Here is a 17,078-nt window from a genome sequence, read left to right as displayed (position 1 = left end):
GCAAATTCAACCTACGTCACTCAGGCTGTCTTGTTTGTATGTATGTATGCATCGTATGTAGTCAACCAAGCTAACCGGAGGTGCGGGGGAAGGACAACAGACTAAACACAAAAGCAGTTCTTAAGAAATTCGTTTTCAATTTATATTTAAAATTGCATAGCTCCAGTCGCTTCCTAATATCGGAAGGAAGAGCATTCCAGACGGCCGCAGAACCAGCGCATATGAAAGTGCATGATTCGGTCACCACCGTCCTTGTTCAATGGCTAGCCAAAAGACGCTGCTGCGAGGATGACTGGAGTTTGCGTGCTCCTTGATGAGATCAGCAAGATATTGTGGTTAATTTGTGGCAAGCACTTTGCGCTTAATGAGTGCGACCTCACAATGTATTTGCTCGGCAGCCAGAAGCCAATTCAGCTCGGCGAACACTGGACGGACACGATCTTGCAGTACCTGTCACGACACGTGCCAAAGGACTTTGTACACGCTGCAGCTTAGTAATGTTTTTTTTCGATTTAAAGCTTTCGTGACTGCAGGGATTCATCTTCTTGGTTCTTTCGGTAAAGTCACGTAGAAGGGAAGTAATAAAATAAAAATAAAACATAATAAAATAATTCTTATTATAATAAAATAATTCTTATTATGCTTTATTTTTATTATTTTATTATTTCCCTTCTACGTGACTTTACCGAAAGAACCAAGAAAAATGTTTTTTTTGCCAAAGTGATAGTTTTGTTCACTCAACTCTTCCCGCCCATGCCCATCGCCCACACTGACCCAGCGTCCGGCCACACTCACCTGCGGGCTCCTGGCTGTCCGGACCCTCAGCTCCTTGTACCGGGGTCCACGGTTCCTCAGCATCGGTAAATTCACCCAAGTTACCTGAAAGGCACACAGTCCGGGCACGCGTCATAAGTACAGGGGTCTGCCACACATTTAGGACTAAATTGGAAGTAGAATAACCAATAATATCCGGCTGGTATGGTTAAGAGTGCCAATCTCACGATCTAATGTTCCTCACCATCTTCAGCCATGAACTATCCATTGGTGGATTAAGTCTTCCCTACGCCATTGGGATGCTAAAAATCATCGACTGCGCACGAACTGATTTCATCGTTCCGTCTGTCCCTTGGCTGCTATTCCGTCACCAGTCATAACCGATGGCCATCACCCCTTCTGGCAACGGTCCACTGGCTTGAGCCCACTCTCTCTTCTCGCAATATTCAACAAACACGGTCGTTGATTTGCAATCGTTCCACGATCCACACGGCCCCCTCCCTTCCAAGTCTCCCTCGGCGTAATTCGAAGCGTGAAATTCTCCTTGCTCTTTCTTGCGTGCTTCTCAACTCTTGATCCATTTAATTTGTCAGCGTTTGCGCGTTTCGGGTCCGTAAGTCACAGCTGGGAGCGCGCACGGACACACAGACCGCAACCGTCTTCTTTGGGCCCGCCAGCACGCTTACCGTTCACGATCCAATTCAGTTTTCCCGAAAGAGCTCCACGCTGCTTCCGTTCGCCCGTAAATTAGAACCTTGTCTGCTGTGAACATCTACCCTAGATGTGTATGTGTGGATACACATACTGCTGTGTTTTAGAGTTATCTCTAAAACAACATGTATTTTATTTATATAAGCAAACTTGTATTGAATCTATATATATAAAAGGGAAATTTGTGAATGTTTGTGTCTGTTCGAAATGTTTAGCATACTTCCCGACATGCAACAAACTTGAAATTTGGCATGTGGGTAGTTTCCAGACTGTACACAATGCAAAAAGGAAAAAAAATGACTTTACTATTTATTTTCGGGGGGGGGGGGGGGCGCAATAATGGATATATTGTATTTTGCACGGCAAGTGCGCGGTGACGTCACATCTGTGATGTCACCCGCATGCGGCAGCGTCACGCAGTGTGCCTGCTGACGTCACGCACCCCTCCCCTCACTCCAAGACAAGAATCCAAGTCTCGGGCGAAGCCGGGTAGTAAAGCTAGTAATATATATATAAAAAAAGGCTTTGCCCTATCTGGCATGAATACAGCTATTAAGATGTTCAACCACCAAATAGATGCCTATTACACAAGAAAAAAAAGGGTCCCATAGATAAAACTAACCCTGAACTGATAATTGGTTTTTTACCCTTCTATCTGGCAACAAAACTGACACCTTTTTTTACAAGGAGTCATGTTTGCATAGACCACAATACCTGCAGTCATAATGCAAACAAAAAACATAACTCTGATAATGTGCACTGTCCTTGAAGTTGATTGGTCCACACCCGAGACAGCTTTCCTTAGAGCCTAGTCTCACATGGTGTTGGACCAGATGACGCCAAAAGGCGCCTTTTGGCGTCATCTGGTCCAACCCATGTGATTTAATCACAGGTGGCCAAATCTTGGATTCCAATGCCAAATCTCAGCAGTGCCACCGCCTCAGCTAACCCGGCCACACCTCCTCCCCTCTAAAATAAAATAAAAACTCACAGTGGCTGTTGTGCTGATCCTCTTCGGCCGGATGGTGACCCCCATCATCCGTCACAAAATCCTCCACGTATCCCACTCCTTCCACAGTTCCCAACCTCCGCACGAACAGCAGCAGCTCCCGGCTCAAGCCACTCAACAGCGCGAGCAGCACGTCCACCAGGCCTCCCCGCGTCACGTCTCCAGGAGAGGAGGAGGCGTTGCTGGCGGCAGCGGCGGCGTCGTCCCAGCGCGGCGTCCCGGCGCCGTCGTGGGGCTCGGCGCCCCGGAGGGCCTTCACCACCTGCCGCAGCACGGCGTAGAAACCGAAGGGCAGGCGGTCGCGCGCCGCGGCCAGCAGCTCGGCACGCACGAGGCCGTCCCCGACGCAGGCACGCAGGACCCCGTAGTCCCGGATGCCCAGCTCCGAGTCCATGGCCCGGGCCACCTCCGCGTTGACGCCCTGCGCCTCCAGCCACGCCGGGAAGTCCCCGCTCGGCTCCAGAGCAGGGTGAGCGGTGGCAGGAGGGACAGCGGACACCGCACACGCCATCGTTGTCGACTGGATGACAGGACCACGGGAGATTGAATTGCTTAATTTCAGGCTTCTCAGGGTTATTTCAGTTCAAGGTGAGCTGCGTTTTGAGTTCAGTTTGTCCTCCCACACCTCTGATTAGCACAATTGGATACATGCGGTGTGACAGAAGTTCAAGTTAAGGTAAACTGCAAGCGCTATAATTGCTTGCTTACACTACAGCTGGTGGAAACAAACTCAAAGATTCAACCGCAAAAACGAATAGACGTTCATTTTTTTCATTTTTAAATTATTTGTTTTGCAATTAGCCTTTTTTTTATTCACCTGTTGCTGTGTGTTCTATTTCTGCTATAGGCATCAGGGCTATGAGAGTTTAAAAAAAATGTCCCGACAACTTTCGCCAGCAACCACCTCTGTCGGTAGATAAAATATCTTGGGATGGTTGCCTCGACGTGAATTTGAAGCTTCGTTAATGAGAAGAGGAAAGAAAAAAAGAGGCTTTAAATTCACGGCGAGACAATGTGGCCACTGCACTGCAGCATAGAACAACATCTAGAACCCAAATTCCTGGAAGAGTTCACATCAGCACTTGTTGTAGAACTCCGGCATTTTTGCGCAGAAATGCGGCGAAAGCAATTCCGCCTAATTCGCGTGAGCCAGATTTACAAAGCGGAATGATGTTTTTGAGCCTCGTCAACTCCCCATGAACCTCATTAACCTCGTCAACTCCCCGTTAACCTCGTTAACCTCAACTCCCCGTTAACCCCATTAACCTCATCAACTCCCCGTTAACCTCATTAACTCCCCATGAACCCCATTAACCTCGTCAACTCCCCATGAACCTCATCAACTCCCCATGAACCTCATTAACCTCGTCAACTCCCCGTTAACCTCGTTAACCTCAACTCCCCGTTAACCCCATTAACCTCATCAACTCCCCGTTAACCTCATTAACTCCCCGTTAACCCCATTAACCTCGTCAACTCCCCGTTAACCTCATTAACTCCCCATGAACCCCATTAACCTCGTCAACTCCCCGTTAAACTCATTAACCTCGTCAACTCCCCGTTAACCTCATTAACCTCATCAACTCCCCGTTAACCTAATTAACCACATCAACTCCCCGTTAACCTCATTAACTCCCCATGAACCCCATTAACCTCGTCAACTCCCCATGAACCTCATCAACTCCCCATGAACCTCATCAACTCCCCATGAACCTCATTAACCTCGTCAACCCCCCGTTAACCACATTAACCTCGTCAACTCCCCGTTAACCTCATTAACTCCCCATGAACCCCATTAACCTCGTCAACTCCCCATGAACCTCGTCAACTCCCCATGAACCTCATCAACTCCCCATGAACCTCATTAACCTCATCAACTCCCCATGAACCTCATTAACCTCGTCAACTCTCCATTAACCCCATTAACCTCGTCAACTCTCCATTAACCCCATTAACCTCAACTCTCCATGAACCTCATCAACTCCCCATTAACTCCATTAACCTCATCAACTCCCCATGAACCTCATTAACCTCATCAACTCCCCATGAACCTCATTAACCTCGTCAACTCCCCATTAACTACATTAACCTCGTCAACTCCACGTTAACCCCATTAACCTTATCAACTCCCCATGAACCTCATCAACTCCCCGTTAACCCCATTAACCTCGTCAACTCCCCATGAACCTCATCAACTCCCCATTAACCTGATCAACTCCCCGTTAACCTCATTAACCGCGTCAACTCCCCGTTAACTTCATTAACCTCGTCAACTCCACGTTAACCCCATTAACCTCAACTCCCCATGAACCCCATTAACCTCGTCAACTCCCCATGAACCTCGTCAACTCCCCATGAACCTCATCAACTCCCCATGAACCTCATTAACCTCATCAACTCCCCATGAACCTCATTAACCTCGTCAACTCTCCATTAACCCCATTAACCTCGTCAACTCTCCATTAACCCCATTAACCTCAACTCTCCATGAACCTCATCAACTCCCCATTAACTCCATTAACCTCATCAACTCCCCATGAACCTCATTAACCTCATCAACTCCCCATGAACCTCATTAACCTCGTCAACTCCCCATTAACTACATTAACCTCGTCAACTCCACGTTAACCCCATTAACCTTATCAACTCCCCATGAACCTCATCAACTCCCCGTTAACCCCATTAACCTCGTCAACTCCCCATGAACCTCATCAACTCCCCATTAACCTGATCAACTCCCCGTTAACCTCATTAACCGCGTCAACTCCCCGTTAACTTCATTAACCTCGTCAACTCCACGTTAACCCCATTAACCTCAACTCCCCATGAACCCCATTAACCTCGTCAACTCCCCATGAACCTCATCAACTCCCCATGAACATCATCAACCTCATGAACCTCGTAAACTCCTCGTCGTCGTCCGCGTGTTGATCTCCACGCGTCGCGGACGCAGCTTCGCGTTTCCCCGGCCGCCGATTCCGCCGTGCGCGAGGCTGGGGGACCGCGGCGATTTGCGCCGTCAGCCCCCGGTGTTGTTGCACTTGGGGTGGGGGGGGAGCACGTCCATAAATGACGTCACGCACCTAAGGGGGTGGGGTCAGACATTTGTGACGATGTGTGACGAGGGGGGGGTGTTTGAGAAATGTGACGTCACATCTAAAAGCGCAACTTTGAATAAATATAGGCAACACGTTCTACTTAATTAAAAATACTTTTTAATAAATGTTTTTTCTTTGGGGGTGATGATGAGCTCCGTTCGTGATTTGAAATGTAACGCAGAGACAGCGAGGGGGGTGTGTGTGTGTCATCAATGTCAGATCTCGAATCGGAGAAGGGGTCACAATGTAATTATGGGGGCAGTTGAAACAGATTCGAGCGACCGCACCGTAATAATTCCACGATCCTTCGAAAATCCACTGCTGGATTGACAACGGTGGGTTATCTGACCATACTTCACCACGTTGGGTCAGTGGAAAATTACAAATATTAACACATTCCTGCTGTGGAGGGAGCTGGTAGGAACGTTGGGTTGCTCGGTCAATGGCCAGGGTCAACGGCGGCGTGGTGTATTCCGCAAATATGCCCGACTGTGAGGGCGGGCACAAGCCGGCGTGAGTAGGTTAAACGTTGAGTTTTATAAGGGCACCACGGGGTGACCAGCCCCTCCCCACCCAGCCCCTCCCACCCTCCCCTTTCCACCAGCCCCACCCTCCCCACCCAGCCCCCCCCCCCACCCTCCCCTTTCCACCCAGCCCCACCCTCCCCACCCAGCCCCTCCCCACCCTCCCCACAGCCACCCCCCACCCAGCCCCACCCTCCCCACCCAGCCCCTCCCTCCCCACCCAGCCCCTCCCTGCAAGACGGACGGATGGACACAATAATCCCCTGTGGGCTGGTGTAACCAGGAGGTTCCTACCAGTAAAAAAAAACCTCTCCAGCAGCTTCCCAATGTGGTCATCCAGAACAGATCGTACCACGTGTAACGGGACCGCCGATGCCCCGATCCACACCGATACGAAGCAGTCAACTGCTGCCGCTGCTGCTCCGAGCGCGGTTGCCTGGTCTGACCACCTGAATGTGAAATTGTCGTGGTTGCTCTGCCATCTCCATCGGCAGAGGGGCCGTTCCTAAATGACGTCACGTGATTTTGGACGATTTTTTTGACCGCCCCCCACCCCCTTCGTCACACGGCGTCACAAAAAGTCAGACCCCCCCCCCTCCTCAAATGACGTCACAACGCTCTGCCCCCCCCCCCCCCCCCAAAATAAAACATGCTTTTAGGTAGGGCTTCTCTCCCGTGTGCACCCGCTGGTGGGTCTTGAGCCCGGAGCTCTGCGAGAAGGCGCGGCCGCAGGCTCCGCAGCGGTACGGCTTCTCGCCAGTGTGGATGCGCATGTGCGCTTTGAGCGCGTCCGAGCGCACAAACTCGCGCCCGCACTGCCGGCACTCATACTTTTTAGGAAAAATACATTTTGAGTTTAATTCACGACGAATAAAAAGGCAGTAGGATCATAAAGGTTAACAGCCATGGAACACCCTAAGAGTGTCTCTACTGAACCTAGGGGAGAGTTTCAAGTGAAAAAACACATTTCCACCCATCTACACGTGTAGACTCATTGGGCATTTTTCGATTTAAAGGTTTCGTGACTGCAGGGATTCATATTCTTGGTTCTTTCGGTGAAGTCACGTAGAAAGGAAATAATAAAATAATACAAATTAAACAATAACATTCTCACGACGTTTCGATTGCAACACAAGCAATCATCATCAGGTGTGAAAATCACAGCTGTCGTGAGAATTTTATTGTTTTATTATTTCCCTTCTACGTGACTTTACCGAAAGAACCAAGAATATGCTTCAAATCGCTTTAAACTATTGTCATTGTAGTGCGTATTTAATGTGCCGCTGCACTCTGATGTTGTAGGAGAAAACATTTATATAAAAAAAGTATATTTAATTAAGTAGAACGTGTTGTCTATATTTATTTAAAGTTGCGCATTTTGATGTGACGTCACATTTCTCCCCCCCCCCATCACAAATGTCTGACCCCCCCCCCCAGGTGCGTGACGTCATTTATGGACGGCCCCAGAGTTGGTGACGACTTTGAAGCGTAGATTTTAATAAATATTGATCTCGGTGTAATGTATGGCTCTTCAATCTTTTCGCCAACACAACCAACATCATCACCACCACCACCACCGCCGTCGTCATATTTATTTAGTATTGCCATTTACATCTGAACAGGAGACTTCACAATGCAGGTGAATGGGTGACCACACACACATATGCACATCGCTGGGTAACAGCATGCAATCCATCAATACAGCTGTCAGTCTGAAGTCGAACCAAAACAAAACACAAGTCGACCTTCTAACAAAAGAAGCAAAACCATTGCTATTTTTACGAGTTATTTCGGTAAAGTCACGTAGAAGGGAAACAATGAAATAAAAAAAATATAAAACAATAAAAATTCTCACGACGTTTCGATTGCAACACAAGCAATCATCATCAGGTGTGAAAACCACGGCAAGAAAATTTGAAGAAAAAAAAAAGTGGCGTTTTTTCTTAGTTTAGTTTAAGAAAAAAACGCCACTTTTTTCCGAGGTTTTCACACCTTATAATGATTGCTTGTGTTGAAAAAAAAGTGGCGTTTTAAAAATTAAACTAAGAAAAAACCGCCACTATTTTTTCGTGGTTTTCACACCTGATGATTGCTTGTGTTGCAAACGAAATGTCGTGAAAATTTTTCATTGTTTTATATTTTTATTATTTTATTGTTTCCCTTCTACGTGACTTTACCGAAAGAACCAATAATATGAATCCCTGCAGTCACGAAAGCTTTAAATCAAAATGAAGATCAAGTTTAGTCGACATCGGTCGTTCATGAGTTGCACCCATGTAAACATCGCGTCTTTGCAATTCACGTCGTGTTAGACAAGCAATAGTAAACAATTTTTACTGGTAGGAACCTCCTGGTTACACCAGCCCACAGGGGATTATTGTGTCCGTCCGTCCGTCGTGCATCCAAAAATAGGAGGGGTGGGGCTGGGTGGAGAGGGGAGGGTGGGGAGGGGCTGGGTAGGGAGGGTGGGGAGGGGCTGGGTGGGGAGGGGAGGGTGGGGCTGGGTGGGGGGTGGGAGGGGTGGGGCTGGGTGGGGAGGGGCTGGTCACCCCGTGGTGCCCTTATAAAACTCAACGTTTAACCTACTCACGCCGGCTTGTGCCCGCCCTCACAGTCGGGCATATTTGCGGAATACACCACGCCGCCGTTGACCCTGGCCATTGACCGAGCAACCCAACGTTCCTACCAGCTCCTTCCGCAAGAATGTGTTATTTTTCAAAAAAGACACGTAACTTAAAAACACTGGAGGCTAAGCGGAATGTTTAACCATACCGACGACATAGCCACGTAGCCCGACCATTCTTCTGAAAACAAACGCTTCTCGTTTAGAAAGTTTTACTTCCAACATTTACATTTTAAAAAAATACGAGGATGCGAGCTGTTAAAGAGCTAGATTCATATCTTGAACGAAATGGCCTTGGCAATTTCCCCTGATTTTAGTTACGAATACATCGGTATGATGTTTTTGTCGTTGTTGCACACATAAAACGCAGCAACTGCCAAACACGTGATTCGTAATGTTACCATAACGGAGTCCATCAGCAAGGTTTGAACTCAAACGAATGCCACTGGTTGCACTATCACAGATGCCCTTGAATCTGTTCAATTTCAGTGACACTCATAAGCAAGCATTGCCTTCATAAACCAATACCACTGGGTACCTTCATGCTATAATCAACGATGAACCCATTTATGATAATTCGTTTTTTACCCTTTTATCTGGCAACAAAACTGACACCTTTTTTTTACAAGGAGTCATGTTTGCATAGACCACAATACCTGCAGTCATAATACAAAAAAAATCATTACTCTGATAATGTATGCACTGTCCTTGAAGTTGATTGGTCCACACCCGAGACAGCTTTCCTTAGAGCCTAGTTTCACATGGTGTTGGACCAGATGACGCCAAAAGGTGCAAACATGACTCCTTGTAAAAAAGGTGTCAGTTTTGTTGCCAGATAAAAGGGTCAAAAACAATTATCATATTTTTTACTGGCAAATGAGGCTCCAATGGTGTAAATGCTGAACCCATTTATGCTTGTTATAAATTAGCGGCCACTTGTCCATGGCCTAGACTACCCACCTTGTAACCGCTCAACAAAAAACACAATGTACAACGATTCCGTTGAGCAATCGGCTTAAAATTGTGACCGATTACGCGGGACGCTTTAAAAATAGTAGTCGTCTTCACATCCTGACTCCCAACAGGGACCTAAGGTCTCCCCCCCCCCCCCCCCCACTCAGTTAAATAAATACACCACCTCTGGGAAGAGTAGAAAATGACCCACGTTCACACTCGCCTCCGATCAGATCGCTTTGCGAGATGGTAAACTACCTTGCCGATCTCGTCAACGGAGCATAAACCATCACGGGAACTGCAGTCATACCCATAGCTACATCAATGCATGACTGACTGTATGTACCAGTGGAGAAATGTTATCTGCCTCGCCTGGCAAATAGGTCACGAGTTCGATCCCGGCACCGACGCCTGTATATTTGGAGTTTGCATGTTAATCCAGGGGTGGTGTGGATATTTCTCCAGATCTTCCGGGTTTCCCCTCCACATTTAGAATTAATATGCGTTAGGAGTAGCTGGCTGTGATAAATTTCCACGTGTTAAGCCACTTCGTTGAGCTATCATTTGTGGCCAAGTCGATTGTGAACAAGTATAACCCGTAAAAACAACGTTTTTCACTATAAATCCTTTATATGCGTGGCGGCTAGAGTCCTCTCGTCCTCTGGCTTGAGATGGCTGCCACCTATGGGTCAGATGATTGCATTGCACCATTAAGCAATTGGTAATTAAATATATTTTTCCCTAAACAGTGTAAAATTTTGGAAAAAAATTTTCACGAACATTAATTGTCACGCACAACGAGTCTGTGTGCAAAATGTCAGCTCGATTGGATCACGGGAAGTGGGTTAAAAAACGACCGAAAGATTTGCACGGTCCTAAGCAAGCAAGCAAACTTAATATAAAGGATTTAAAAATAGCTCAGTGGGCCTTACCTGATAAAATAAAAAAGAGTTTTGTTTAGCACGCACACACGTACAGGATGCATACATTGACACGGTTCCATTTGTACGGAGCAGCAGCCTCAAGACCTCAAGGTTGCGAGTTGAGATCCTGCGGCAAGGGTCGGCTCACCCTCATCGTCGTCACCAACGTCGTCATCATCTTCGTCGTTATCACCGTGATCATCCCTTCGGGGGTCAGTAAATCGAGCACCGGCTCGTGGGACTGCAACACTCGCGAATGGAACAAAGTCCACAGCGATTTTTGTATGAATCACATTCAATATGCGAACGTGTTCTTACTTCCGCCCCGGCCTGGAGCTTGGCCCTCAAGCCAGATACAGACTTCTTGCGAGGCCAACGTAGCACGGTTTGGTTCCAGCTCGCAGTTGGGAAAACGACCCCGTGCCGCCAGTCACCCGGCGCTGGCTCGGCTCAGATGTGTCAGTGGAAAAAGGGGGCGGCGGAGGGAGGGGGGGAGGAGAGGGAATTAGTCTCAGCGTCACACTGCACTGCCGGCAAACCCGACTCTGTAAGGTCGAATTCAGGAGCGACTCCCAATGATCACCGCGCGTAAAGAAACCCATCGGGAGACGGACCCGTCACCGCTCGTCGTGAACCGGCCTCGCGTTGGCGAGCAGGCACAACTTGCGGTGCCTGTTGCAGTGGCTCGATATGCCAAAGCTCTTGCCGCAGCCCTGGCACACATAGGGCTTCTCCCCCGTGTGCGTGCGCATGTGGTACTTGAGGCCCGAGCACTGCGCGAACACGCGCCCGCACACGCCGCAGCGGTAGGGCTTCTCTCCCGTGTGCACCCGCTGGTGGGTCTTGAGCCCTGAGCTCTGCGAGAAGGCGCGGCCGCAGGCTCCGCAGCGGTACGGCTTCTCGCCCGTGTGGATGCGCATGTGCGCTTTGAGCGCGTCCGAGCGCACAAACTCGCGCCCGCACTGCCGGCACTCGTACTGCTGCCGCCCGGGCGCCAGCGCATCGGGGCGGTTGGTGCGCGGCCGCCCTTTGCTGCTGATCGACGCCACGGCGCCGGCGGCGGCCTCCTCCACCTGCTGCTGCTGCTGTTGGTGGTGTTGGAGGTGGTGGGGATCGGCGGCAGCGGTGGCGGCAACTGCGGCCGCGATCATCTCGTCCACGCTGTGCTGCTGCTGCTGACTCTGCTGCGGCTGTTGATGCGGTTGCTGCAGCTGCTGCTGCAGCTGCTGCTGGTGCAGCTGCTGCAGCTGCAGGGCGGCCCCATAGGCGGCGCTGCGCTCCTTGGCGGCGGCGGAGGAGGCAGCATAGTACTGCCGCGCGCACTCCAGGGTACTGCCGTCCGGGAGCACGAAGCCAGACAGGGTCTCCAGGCTCTTCCCTGGTCAGCGAGGAGGAGGAGCGGAGGAGGCCGGAGGTCACCTCGGGTTAGAGGTCACCGTGTGTAACGATTCACCTCTCCACGATTCGATGGTCGCGATTTAATTTTAGACGATCGTTTTGCTTTGTTCATGTCTGGTTTGTGCAGCTCTTTGTCTTGTTTGTGCTCAGTTCTGCGAGCTCATTGATACACAATTTACCTGGGCTGGGTTTTCACCAGGGCTCTCGCCTGTGCTGAGTTCTCACCTGGGCTGGGTTCTCACTTGGGCTGGGCTCTCACCTGGGCTGGGCTCTTACCTGGGCTGGGTTCTCACCTGGGCTGTGTTTTCACCTGGGCAGGTTTTCCAACGAGGCTGGGCTCTCATCTGCGCTGGGCTGTCATCGGCGTTGGGTTCTGTATGTATGTTTAACTATTTTCACATCATACGTAGCCAACTCTGTTAATCAGAGGTTATCACCAGGACCGAGTTATCACCTGGGATCTCACCTGAGCTGGGCTCTCACCTGCGATCTCACCTGGGCAGGGCTCTCACCTGGGCAGGGCTCTCACCTGGGCTGGGCTCTTACCTGGGCTAGCACCTGGGCTGGGTTCTCACCTGGCCTCTCGCCTGGGTTCGGTTCTCACCAGGACCGAGTTCTCACCTGGGATCTCACCTGGGCTGGGCTCTCACCTGGGCTGGGCTCTCACCTGAGGTGGGTTCTCACCTGGGCTAGCACCTGGGCTGGGCTCTCACCTAGCCTAGCACCTGAGGTGGGCTCTCACCTGGCCTCTCACCTGGGCTGGGTTCTCACCTAGGCTAGCACCTGGACTGAGCTCTCACCTGGCCTCTCACCTGGGCTGGGCTCTGGGCTAGGCTCTCACTTGGGCAAGGCTCTCACCTGGGCTGGGCTCTCACCTGGGCTAGCACCTGGGCTGGGCTCTTACCTGGCCTCTCACCTGGGCTGGGCTCTCACCTGGGCTGCTGTCGCTGTGCTGCCGCCACTCGCACTCCTCCTCCTCCTCGGGGACTGGACTCTCGGCGTCGTCGTCGGAGAAGTCGCCGGCGTTGCCTGGACGATGAGAAGCGAGGGAGGGCATGAGCATCGCCCCGCTACGGGGCAGACTGGCTACCATCAAAGGTTTGTACACGAAGCCATACAAATATACAAACACAGACATAATTTCAACCGTGATGACGGTTAAAAACTGAGTAATCATTGGAAAGATGTGATTAACCATGCAAAAAAGATTTAACTACACTTATTTGGCCAATCTTATTTGATAGACAACTATTACAAGTTTACCATGTTCAGTTGTTTTGTCCTTGTCACAGGTTGAGTCACAAACCGTACCTCTCCATAACAAAGGCTCACCCTCTTAAGCCTCACCTTACCATATGAATAAAAAGTGTGCTGTACTTGGCCCTTCCCCCCTCTCCAACCATTATATAAACGGACTGGTAGCTCCTGCAATCTCTCATTTACTTGATACAGCTGTCGTGGCTGTGACGGTTCCACCTGAAGACGGAAGCTTGTGTTGCCTCCGAAACGTCGTGATTTTTATTTTATTTTACTTTTATTAATTTTAATGTTTTACCTACGTGACTTTACCGAAAAAACCTAAGAATATGAATCCTTGCAGTCACGAAAGCTTCAAATCTAGAATCAGACTATGTGAAACACGGCGCCTTCCTTCGTGATGATCTCGCACCACTGGAATGGCGTGAACAGCAAACGTCCTACATTACCATTCGTATTAAACACGGGGACATAAGAACGCAAAACCGTGATAATCGCGCGCCGTGTGCAGTTTGAACTTGATTGTGGATATGTGTGAGTGGTCCGATGCTCGGTCACGGCTAGCATCAGCGGCGAGTGATAGGGACGACTCTACGTACGGACATTCGACTTACTAACTTTCAAAGATACGAACAAACCGTTCTGAACCCCCGTGCCCCTACCGGACATCTGTAAAAAAAAAAAATGACTTTTTCGCTCATCGGATTCCTTCAGCATAAGCAAATATTTCCGATGAAGATCCGACGGGCCACCGTTGATTCCTTCACACGTCCGCTAAAACCTCACCGTGGTGCGAATCATCGTCGTCCCTCTCCGTCTGGTAGTCCTCGTCCTTCGCGAGGAACCTTCCGACAAAGGCGCCGCCACCGCTCACCGCCTCCAGCTTCTGCACGGAGAGCGCCAGCTCGCGGCTCAGGCCCGTGAGCAGCGCAAGCAGCACCTCGACGAGCCCCGCCAGCGTCACGTCGCGAAGCGTGCCGGACAGCGGAGTCCCGGCGCCGTCGTGGGGCTCGGCGCCCTGCAGGGCCTTCACCACCTGCCGCAGCACGGCGTAGAAGCCGAAGGGCAGGCGGTCGCGCGCCGTGGACAGGAGTTCGGCACGGAGGCACGCGTCCCCGACGCAGGCGCGCAGGACCCCGTAGTCCCGGATGCCCAGCTCCGAGTCCATGGCCCGGGCCACCTCCTCGTTCACGCCCTGCGCCTCCAGCCACGCCGGGAAGTCCTCCTGCTGTTGCAGCTCCATCGTGGGTTCACTCTCCATCTCGCACTGTGGGGTTCGTGAGAGTGGAAAGAAAGGTGAAGGTTTGGGGGTTTTAAAAAATCAATGATCATGCTCATAATAAACGTTGTTGGTCTTCTTGGTTCTTTCGGTAAAGTCACGTAAAAGGAGAATAATAAAATAATAAAAAATAAAACATGATAAAATAATTCTCACGACGTTTCGGCCACAACTCAAGCAGCCGTCTTCAGGTGGAGAACATGCCTTCTCGACAGACCTGTTCTCCACCTGAAGACGGCTGCTTGCGTTGTGGCCGAAACGTCGTGAGAATTATTTTATGTTTTATTATTTTATTATTCACCTTCTACGTGACTTTACCGAAAGAACCAAGAAGATGAATCTCTGCAGTCACGAAAGCTTTAAATCGAAATTAAACGTTGTTGGGTTAGATCGCGTTATTTATAAATGTGTCGTAACCCTCCAGCACCCGACACGGCCAATCGGCTGCCATTTAAGACCGGGAGCAAGAGCAGAGCCTCACCATTCTGGCGAATTGCCCAATGATGCTGGATGCAATTACCAGCGAAACGTCGTCCTCAAAAATTGGAAATGTTGTGGTTTCACTCTTCAACACACCGGTGGGCTAAAGTAGTGAACTATTTGTCTTTTGTCAACGTGACACTTTTTTTTGCCGATTGGCCGTGTCGGGTGGTGGAGGGTTACGACACATTTATAGATAACGCGATCTAACCCAAAAACGTTTATCATGAACAATATTGGTCACGAAAGCCTGCTACGTGTTAAAAAGATCATGCTGTGGTTTTGCATGCCTGCACACACAGAGTCCAACACACAACGCAAACGAGAAACGCAACACTAATTAAATTTAACACGGGCAGGCTTTCGCGACTAATATAATGATGTATAATAGATTTTGGGATCAGATCACCACGTCAGTAAAATGTGTCGTAAACCCTCCTTCACCCTACACAACCAATGAATAAAGTTGTCACTGGTGTGTTGGTAAATGTTGTACATTGCTCTTGGCACCGTTTGTTCACACAACTGCATTAATTGCACAATTGGCTACTAACAGTGCGAAATATGTTCAACATACGTACATGAGGGTTTACAAAGCACATTTTGCTTGTGCGATCGGACCCAAAAATTTAAGATGAATCGTTAATTTTGTATTTCAGTGTGGAAACGATTTTTATTTGCCAGGTAAGGTCCACTAAGCTATAGAGCTCTCTTTCAGAAGTGGCCTGGTCACAAATGATAGTTCAACGAATTGGCTTACCACGTGGAAATGTATAGCAGCTAAACACTCTAAATGTATTTTGATTCTAAATGTGGAGGAAAAAAATGGAAGACACGGAGACAAATCCACACGACCACGGGGAGAACATGCAAACTCCAAATATACAGGAGTCAGGGTCAGGATCGAACACCCACGACCTCCTGTATACCAGGCGAGGTATTTAACATCTCCTAGCCACCATGATGATGATGATGAGAGACACGCAAACTCCAAATATACAGCAGCAGGCATCGCCAGGGGTTGGGATCGAATCCACGACCTCCTGTATACCAGGCGAGGTATTTAACATCTCCTAGCCACCGTGATGATGATGATGATGAGAGACACGCAAACTCCAAATATACAGCAGCAGGCATCGTCAGGGGTTGGGATCGAATCCACGACCTCCTGTATACCAGGCGAGGTATTTAACATCTCCTAGCCACCGTGATGATGATGATGATGAGAGACACGCAAACTCCAAATATACAGCAGCAGGCATCGTCAGGGGTTGGGATCGAATCCACGACCTCCTGTATACCAGGCGAGGTATTTAACATCTCCTAGCCACCGTGGCGCACCGAGACACTTTTGGAATACCATGTTAAGATTTAGGAAAAATACATTTTGGGTTTAATTCACGACGAATAAAAAGGCAGTAGGATCATGAAGGTTAACAGCCATGGAACACCCTAAGAGTGTCTCTACTGAACCTAGGGGAGAGTTTCAAGTGAAAAAACACATTTCCACCCATCTACACGTGTAGACTCATTGGGCATTTTTCGATTTAAAGCTTTCGTGACTGCAGGGATTCATCTTCTTGGTTCTTTCGGTAAAGTCACGTAGAAGGGAAATAATAAAATAATAAAAATAAAACATTATAAAATACAATTCTCACGACGTTTCGGCCACAACGCAAGCAGCCGTCCTCAGGTGAAGAACAGGGCTGTCGGAAAGACACCGTCTGACCGACAGCCCTGTTCTTCACCTGAGGACGGCTGCTTGCGTTGTGGCAGAAACGTCGTGAGAATTGTATTTTATTATGTTTTTTTATTATTTCCCTTCTACGTGACTTTACCGAAAGAACCAAGAAGATCATTGGGCATTCACAAGGACACATGCACAGACTCCGCACACAATGCACACGCCCCATTGTTTATGATCCACTTGTTAAGGCGCAGCTATGTAAACACACAAGGCAACAGTAATCGCTGCATATATATGTGTAGTATATATAATCAGTAAATATTGTATACTGTGTGTAGAGTGTATCCATGGGGAGCGGTGG

At 49.2% G+C, this 17,078-nt stretch overlaps 1 protein-coding gene across 1 annotated transcript in view; it reads right to left on the bottom strand.

Annotated features, from left to right (window-relative positions):
• LOC144734587 (uncharacterized) overlaps positions 1 to 17,078 on the bottom strand; it is a 42,308-nt gene that overhangs the window by 2,221 nt on the left and 23,009 nt on the right. Inside the window, exons 7-14 of the mRNA XM_078616841.1 lie at positions 14,058 to 14,587; positions 12,948 to 13,043; positions 11,238 to 11,994; positions 10,935 to 11,013; positions 6,777 to 6,946; positions 5,384 to 5,534; positions 2,477 to 3,014; positions 796 to 879 (exon numbers count right to left, since the gene is read on the bottom strand). Of these exons, the coding sequence (XP_078472967.1) occupies positions 796 to 879; positions 2,477 to 3,014; positions 5,384 to 5,534; positions 6,777 to 6,946; positions 10,935 to 11,013; positions 11,238 to 11,994; positions 12,948 to 13,043; positions 14,058 to 14,587 (2,405 nt within the window). The remainder of the gene's footprint in view (positions 1 to 795; positions 880 to 2,476; positions 3,015 to 5,383; positions 5,535 to 6,776; positions 6,947 to 10,934; positions 11,014 to 11,237; positions 11,995 to 12,947; positions 13,044 to 14,057; positions 14,588 to 17,078) is intronic.

Source organism: Lampetra planeri, chromosome 3 (genome assembly GCF_965212315.1).
Source record: "Lampetra planeri chromosome 3, kcLamPlan1.2.h2, whole genome shotgun sequence".
Taxonomy (NCBI): domain Eukaryota; kingdom Metazoa; phylum Chordata; class Hyperoartia; order Petromyzontiformes; family Petromyzontidae; genus Lampetra; species Lampetra planeri.
The sequence above is the reverse complement of the archived record's forward strand: the minus strand, read 5'-3'. Positions and strand labels throughout refer to the sequence as shown.